Raw genomic sequence first — 8,562 nt, 5'->3', positions numbered from 1 at the left:
AGAGTGAAGGGATGGAGTTTTTTTTTTTTTTTAATTTTATACCGGCGCAAGCGCGAAGGCCGGATTTAGGGGGCACGTGTCTGGAGCCTGGCACGTGAGGTAGAGTCGGGTCATCGTTGTTGACTACTTTGAAACGTGCGAGGGTGTAAATTGCTACTTCCCAGACGCGGTTGGATTATGTTTTTACTATAATTTTTGTGTCAATATTAAAATGTATTATGTAAAAAATATGAAGTAATAAAGAGTTTATTTTTTAAGAGAATCGTTTTAACATTTCTCAAAATCTGACCCTAAAAAATTCGAAATTGAAAATCTCAAAATGTTCGGTAACTGATAAAAAAATATGCCGATAATTTGGTACATGGATAGCAGTAGCAGAGCCAAGTACATGGCTATGGTGAGCTATAGCATAAAGAGGGTTTGAGCTCTTTAACATTAAAAATACTAATTAGTTGGGCTACTATATAATTTTAAATTTTTATTGTCCTAACTCATCCTACTAATAAAAAGTGAATCCTAAGTTTGCCTTTATACAACACAAAATAATTTAAAATATTTTAAATGCTAAAAACTGATTACTTTAACCAAAAATAAAAATTTATAGCATTTTTTTTTAAAAGGTGAACAACTAGTGCCAAGCCATGATTATCCACCCCTTCTGGGGGTGGGGAAGACTCACATATACATTTCAGCCTCCCCCTGACCATAAGTATGGGGAAGGCTGAAATATTTCAATGTCATTACTACCATACATGGCTCTTAGTAGAAGATAGTCTTTCACCGCTCAATGCATTCACTCACGACTCATGAAAGCTGCTTATCAATCTCAGACAGAATGACAGACCAAACTAGACATTTTTAAGTCTAAAAAGTAGTAGCCTACGTATCTTCTCACAACTTCATCCAAAGTAGACAAATGTCAGCAACATGAGACCGTTTCAAAATTCTCTCTCATTAAAATTTGCCTAAAAACCTTGAACTTCTTCAATACGATCTTCCAATATAACTATATAAGTGTCAAAACTTCTCCCAACTGCTCTCAAGTTCAAATTTGTCTTCCGTTACATTAGTCCTAAATATAAAGAGATACAAACAACGACTATATGATATACAAATTTATGATTTCAAGCTAAAAACAACACATAAATTTAAAAACAGAAGATTAAATGTAAAAAATAGAAAGCTAAAATAAAAAAAATAAAATAATTGAATATCATGCAACGCCAATAATCCTCCGCCACCCTCCGCCACCGACAACTGTCAATATCAGTTGTAGATTTTGAGAATTTATTCAATCATGGTGTTAACAGAGACTGTTTTTAAATTCATTAAAACTATATACAGTTGTTTTTGGGCTCAATAGATGGGCTTGGAGAGTGAGCCCAATAAAAATGAGAAGATTAAGACATCGGGCCATAAGCCAGCCCAAGGAATCCAGATGACATAAATGTTGAAGTACACAGAAAATTAATTGACGTCGCAACACGTAATTGGTTATTTGTGACAACCTAATGTCGAGACACCGACAACAAAGGAAAATGAGAATATTCATCAATCGAGTATGTGACCCAATAGCAGATTAGGAAAATTTGTTGTTGATTAGGATGAGTGCAAAGAATATCTTAAGTTGTAGGGATGAGATGTTGGGTTGTGAACTACTTTGGTAAACTTCGTAAACTGGTAAAGTGACGTAACCATATATAATCCAATTTACATGCATGGTTAGGGAACTTCGGATTCCATTTAATCTTATTAAATTAATCCATGTGATCTAGGCTAATCGACGTGATTGTGTTCATGTAAAACAATTTTAAGAACAAGCGCATACACTTAAATTAAGTTTAGTATTTTAACAATTAGATTTCATATGAAGATGAATTCGTTGTTGAGGCTCCCAAGTGTTAGCTCTCTATTAGTATCCAAATGAATGAATCCTTGGTTGGTGAAGCAAGAGCTTTTAGAGATCTGATTCTTCACTGCTTTATTTGCCTTCGTCTGAAAATCACGATCCCACATATAAAATTACAATTTTGCTCACATCTTTTTCACGTGTTGTCTACCTAATTAAGGAGAGAATTTTCGGTGCACCAGGGAGTAGGGGTGGTTCGGTATGGAATCCCAAATAGAAAATGGAATCCCGAATCCCAAACCGAAAATTTTCAAGGCGAGAATTTGAAGACCAATCCTGAACCAAAATTTCGGTATTCCCAATTTACAGGATTCTCGAAATATTTTTTGTATTCCGGGATGGTTCAGTATTCCCGAATTTCATACAAATTGAAGTACCAATCATTCATACCAAGTCAAATTAACATGCAACCAAAATAAAATAAGTTTAGTAACAAACCCAAAAGGAAAAAGATAAGTTACAAACCTAATATGTTCGAAAACTAGCAATACAATTTTTGGATTTCGTGTTGAAGAGATAGACACATTTGGTTGAGAAGCAGCAGTGCAAGGTGAGCGTGTGGGAGGTTCGTACATGCAGTTGTGGCGATAAAGGGCTATGGTTACTACTTTTAAACTAAATGGCAAAGTTAAAATTATGAAAATCCAAGAGTTGAATGGCAACGTTGAACAAATGGAGTAAAGGGCTATGGTTACTACCTGTAGACCACACCAATTATATTGCTACTAGTGGTTTGCAACAATTCAAATGTCCTCTTTTCAATACTTGAATTCAACATTCAACTTCAACATGCATGCAACCAAAATAAAAAAAGTTAAGTAACAAAACCAAAAGCAAAAAAATAAGTTACAAACTATAGTTCCAAACCAAACGAAAAAAAAAGCTTGAATATAATATATATATATATATATATAATATTTATTTTTGATTTGGTATGGAATTACCGAAACATTAAGAAGACAATACCGATTATCGTACCAAAATTTGAGGATTGGTTTGGTAAACCATCCTAAAAATGTCGGGTGTGGTTTGAGATTGAAAATTTTTTTGATTTGGTTTGGGATTTTCGGGATTTTTTTCCAACCCTACCAAGGAGCATTGAAAATTTAATTTTCTCCTGACCAAAATGGATGAAAAATTGGAAAATTTGATGGCAATAGAGAATTTAACTGATATAAAAGTTCAAGGATTGCTACGTATTACATTTTAGTAATATTCCTTTTTACTTATAAATAACATTTTAAATTTGAATCTTGAAAATGATGAGTTTGCAACTAATATATTCATCACCCCTCAATATAAAATATTTCATTGTATAAAAATATACACAAATTGGCTAAAACAATTGAAGAGAAATTAGAAATCGGCGAATGCCTCTTTTGTCTAGCTCCTCTCACAAAGATAGGACCAAGTGTGTTAGTCGACCATACCTCTATTAGAAAGATAATACAAAATAATAGTATAATAGATAGTAAGTGTAGCAGTAAAAATATATCGGCCGTAAAATACCTAAAAGGGAAAGAAAAAAAAAACAAAAAACTTAAATGGTATCATGGTGGTGGGGCACTACTTCTGACAAAGTCACAATCTCATGCTAGAACAAAGCAAGAAATCAAATGAGAAGGGCATCCAACAGTTCCAACTGTATTTACAGAACTCGAAACTCAAAGGATCAAACCTTTAACAGGTTCAGGCTTGGAGGGATCGTGCTGGGTTGCTGCAGAAGCTTTAGGAGAATCCGATAGAACTTGAGCATAGTCGTCCTCTATTTTTCTATGTTTCTCTTCTTCAACCATTCCAACTTTCTCTTGTGTTTTCTGACCAACCTCTTCAGCTGCTTTTGCAACCTTATTAAAAGCACCTGTAACCCATGCAGCGCTGGTAAACACATACCGGTTCTTCATTATAGCAGATCCAGCGCTACTGACTGTCTGCTCAGCAGCTGCAAAAGCTGATTTGGTTTTCTCTGAGACCTGAAATTTCTGATCCACTTCACGAACTTTGCCACTGACCGCAGAAGTACCAGCACTTATTTTCTCGCTGAGACCAATCTTTTGGTCAAAAGACGCAACTTTTTCTGAAGCCGTTGAGGTCAACTGGTGTTTCTCATCAAAGCCCTTTGCCTTGTTGACTGCATCTTTGCCTAAGAGAAAGCCCTTAGCAAGCATGCCACTAACAACATCCTCTGCCTTGCGGAATGCAGATTCACCCCCACCAGGAGTTTTATTCTCTGTTACCTGCAAAGAACAGAGCAATCCAAAGGTCATTGAAATTGCATGGGTAAAATTTGATGCAGAAGCTCTGTGCAAGACTCTTACATTTGGTGTTATAGCATCAGGTGGCAACTCATAATCTGGAGCCAGAGTTATGGTGACAGACATATCCACTATTGTAGCTCCCTGACATAACAAAAAAGATTTTAAAGAGCAACATACTCAAATTTTGCAAGTTACATCACCAATTAAAATCACACTAATGTTATTGCTCAGCCTGTAGACCATAGTGGCTGTTATTCCCATTTTACTTTCGATTATAGTTACATTAGGGCGTGGTGTCATTGACCAGTTTGAGTCAAGACTATCCCAGCATGCCTGCAATTGAAATCTTTATCACCAGACATTATACAACATTACAATCTCTTCGGACATGCCTAGTAAGTAAAAATCAAGAATGAACTCTAACTCAAGCTGGGAGATAAACATGTACTTGACGGACTTTAATATAAGTACACCTCCAGCATTAAAGCTTCCTTCCATTATCTACTGAACTCTAACATACTAACGCACTACTATCCTATGTTTAAAAACACCAGAAAGCAAGGAAAGAGATGCAATCCTAGGTCGCCTGTTGGCACTTGGCATCATAACTATGAGGAGTACGTATACTCCAATAAAACCTAAAGCACCAACTACTTAAAGCTTAAAAAATGACTTCTATTTTGACCTGTTAGCTCAACAAAGGGCCATATTCCCCCTGTAGAACTGGCCTGTAGTCTGTAGTCAACACCACAACCCACTCTAGTCTCCCCATAAAAATTCTACACTGAATCTTGGGCAGTATTAGAAGTCCTATAGAGCCAAGCAAAAGGGTGAAATAAATCAAGCAGTGCATAGCCCTGTGCAAACCTACTACGGTTCTTTATTCTTTGAGAAAAATATTTCTGAGAGAATCATCCAAAATCCTATCTCGTCCAGCAAGCGACATCCAGATCCTATAATATGAATATGTTACTAATCCAGTACAATTTTTTTTTACTCATCAGCACCAACTACAAATTGGCTACAACAATCCCAAATGCATTTTGTACCTTTTCTGCCCCTATTTTTGCAACAAAACATAACTAATATACATGGCATATAAAGTGAAGTTGCACATTGAATGAGTATTAGGACACTAAATCACAGAGTTTTGGAGGACTACATTTATCTTTTATTATATAAACTCCCAGTAAAAATGGTTATTACAAGATCATGAGAGTAAGAAAATAAATGGACAGAGGTGATACATTATGGTCAAAGAAATTGTATTACCGAAAGGAGAACTGCAGTCTCAGCTCCTTGTACATCCTTGAAGGTAACATATGCAATTTGGGACCGCTCAGTATCACTACATGAGCATTCAATAAGAGAGATTCAGACAAAGATAATGGAAGACTATAAGTCCATTAAACTAAATCAATCAGCAAACCTCATCATTTCGACATAAGCAATATCACCAGAAAAAGAAAAGAACTCCTTTATGTCTCTCTCACTTGCACCCAACGAAAGATTGCTGACCTTGATGGTTGTTACCTGCAAGAGAATGGCCACCATAGATAATACGATTACTGGCAAGATACAAAAAAAAAAATAATAAAATAGCAATACAACATAAACTATTTGGATAGAACCAGATATCAGAAAATATGGCACTCCTTGGAAAAGAAAGTATAGGGTTCCTCCAGCCTAAAATAAGCATCAGATCTATGACAAATTTCTCAAGCAGAGGCGGAACTATATTTACAAGACTGCAACTTAAACATAGCTATAACAAAACTAGCACATCAAGAATCCTGAACCGCTTTTCCTTAATGAGAAGCCGGTTTAATGTAGAAAACAAGCCTACGAATCCAAAAATAAAATTTCGCCTCTCCGCCTCGAAAAGAACCCAAACCCAGCAGATCATTTTGCAAACAAACCAAACAGAGGAGATTATTTTGCAGTTCTTTGCCTGTAAATACTAAACAGTCAAACAAACAGTACATCTGAGAGATATATATACATTTGCAGTTCTTTGCCTGTAAATACCAATCTTTTACAATCAATAGAACATAATCTTCTCCTCATATAAACCTCAAAACAGATCTAATTAGGGTGTCCCAAATCTCTGATTTAGTCAATGAGCACACTTATTCACTAAGCAACCACCCCAAATCCACACAAGAACGACTTAACTCTCTCAAATAAACGCTTCAAGAACCTAGAACTCAATTCAATTTGTAATCTAAACAATAAATTCATACATACATACATAATTACATGCAAGAACAGAGAAAGAAATCGAGAGGGACAGAGAGAGAGCACTGACCGACATGACTAGGCGCTGCTGAAGGAGATCGAGGTGAGATGGTGAAGATCAACGGCGACGGAGGCGGAGGCGGAGGCGGAGGCGGAGGCGGAGGCGGAGGCGGAGGCGGAGACGGACCGGAGAGTTGCCGGAGAAACTGAGAGACTTGTAACTAAGTCTTCTTCGTGTTCAAAGAGAAAGAAATTCGAGCAATTTTTGGGTAAGAGCGAAGGAATGAAGATATTTTTTTCTCAATTTTATGCCGGCGCAAGCCCGAAGGATGGGTTTCGGGGGCACGTGTCTGGAGCCTGGCACGTGGGGTAGCGTCAGTTCATCGTTGTTGACAACTTTGAAACGTGCGAGGGTGTTATTTGCTACTTTATGGACTGGTGGGCCCTTTAAGACATGTTCCTATACGCGGTTTGAAATTTGGATTCCATTCCCATTTTCTTTGTGATCCTCATATTTTATCTATTCATTATACATTGTGCGACCAGAAATCATTTTGAATATTTTTATTTTAAAATTAAACACAAACAGTAATTCACAAAAGTTGATCATACAATATACAATAAATGTATAGCATGTAAGGATTCCTAGGATCCTCATAAAGAGGATCTGAAGAGAATCCTCATCCTGCAATTAGAGTAGGGCGGAAAGAAACGTTAAGGAGGGTCTCTTAAAAGTAGGATTATCCGTGAACTTTCCGTCTCCTTATGTTTTTGTTTATATAAAAAAACATAAGATGACAATAGTACATAAAAAAATTCACTTTTAAAAGAGTTTTCATAGAACCTCTCAAAAAACTCGAAATTGGATGTTTGGTAATTGATACATAAAAAATCCCGATAATTTGGTACGTGGATTGTACGGGCGAAGCCAAGAACATGGTTGTGGTGAGCTATAGGCTATAGCATTAATTAAGAGGGTTTGAGCACTTTTGTTGGACTACTATATAATTTTCTTTGTCCTAACTCATCCAACTAATGAAAAGGTTGAATCCTATGTTTGCTTTTATACGATGTAAAATAATAAAAATATTTTAAATTCTAAAAGACCGATCTTTTTTTTTCACCACAACCACCGCCATCACCATCATTATCACCATTGTTACACCATTACCGCCATCGCCACCACCATCACCACCATTACCACAACCACCTCCATTGCCACCATAACCACAATTGCCACTATCGCCATCATTGCCGCCACCGCCACTACCAAGATAATTGCAACTAATACCACTACCATCATAACCACAATTGCCACTATCGGTGCTACCACTACCCTACCACCATTGTTACATCTCCACCCCAACCAACACATCCCACTATTAGCATCACCACCACACCTCCATCGCAACCACCACCACCATTACTACCATTATTGTCCTCACCTCCACTCCAACTACTATGTCTATTTGTTAGTGTATACAATTATATCACTATTACATTAAATTTTACCAAACGCTTTTACGCTGCTTTTTATACTCACAACACTTTTAAAATTCAGTTGACCAATATCAGCTTTATTTTACAGCTGATTATTCTTAAAGCATAGTAGAAGCAGTTTTTTTTTAAAAAGCACATCAACCCCAAACTAACCCTAAATGGCAGAAGACTGATCACTTTAACCAACACTAAACACTAAAAATTTATAGTATTAAATTAGTGTGACATCCCACATCACCCAGGGGAGTGATCCTTATATGTATATTCTCATCCCTACCTAGGACGAGGCCTTTTGGGAGCTCACTGGCTTCGGGTTCCATGGGAACTCCGAAGTTAAGCGAGTAGCGCTCAAGAGCACTCCCAAGATGGGTGACCCATCGGGAAGTTCTCGTGTGAGTTCTCAGAAACAAAATCGTGAGGGTGTGGTCGGGGCCCAAAGCGGACAATATCGTGCTACGGTGGTGGAGCGGGGCCGGGAAGTGATCCTTATATGTATATTCTCATCTCTACCTAGCACGAGGCCTTTTGGGAGCTCACTGGCTTCGGGTTCCATGGGAACTCCGAAGTTAAGTGAGTAGCGCGCGAGAGCATTCCCAGGATGGGTGACCCATCAGGAAGTTCTCGTGTGAGTTCCCATAAACAAAACCGTGAGGGAAT

The 8,562-nt window shown here is 37.3% G+C and overlaps 1 protein-coding gene across 1 annotated transcript; it reads right to left on the bottom strand.

Moving 5' to 3' along the window:
- Window positions 1–3,188: 3,188 nt before the first annotated feature.
- Window positions 3,189–6,567, bottom strand: LOC137709855 (binding partner of ACD11 1-like). The gene is made up of 5 exons (XM_068448835.1): window positions 6,476–6,567; window positions 5,597–5,700; window positions 5,440–5,515; window positions 4,228–4,308; window positions 3,189–4,146 (listed from the first exon to the last, which is right to left on the bottom strand). The coding sequence occupies exons 1-5, from the start codon at window positions 6,479–6,481 to the stop codon at window positions 3,574–3,576; spliced, it is 840 nt and encodes a 279-aa protein (XP_068304936.1). The 5' UTR covers window positions 6,482–6,567; the 3' UTR covers window positions 3,189–3,573.
- Between the last annotated feature and the right edge of the window lie 1,995 nt (window positions 6,568–8,562).

Source organism: Pyrus communis, chromosome 12 (genome assembly GCF_963583255.1).
Source record: "Pyrus communis chromosome 12, drPyrComm1.1, whole genome shotgun sequence".
NCBI classification, from domain to species: Eukaryota; Viridiplantae; Streptophyta; class Magnoliopsida; order Rosales; family Rosaceae; genus Pyrus; species Pyrus communis.
This window is presented reverse-complemented; position numbering and strand designations above follow the sequence as displayed.

Excerpts from the sequence above, each read along its gene's own strand:
- LOC137709855 (XM_068448835.1), bottom strand. Across the intron at positions 4,309-5,439 it reads AGACTGCAGTTCTCCTTTCG|GGAGCTACAATAGTGGATAT; the intron begins GTAATACAATTT and ends TTGTTATGTCAG. Across the intron at positions 4,147-4,227 it reads CTGATGCTATAACACCAAAT|GTAACAGAGAATAAAACTCC; the intron begins GTAAGAGTCTTG and ends TGTTCTTTGCAG.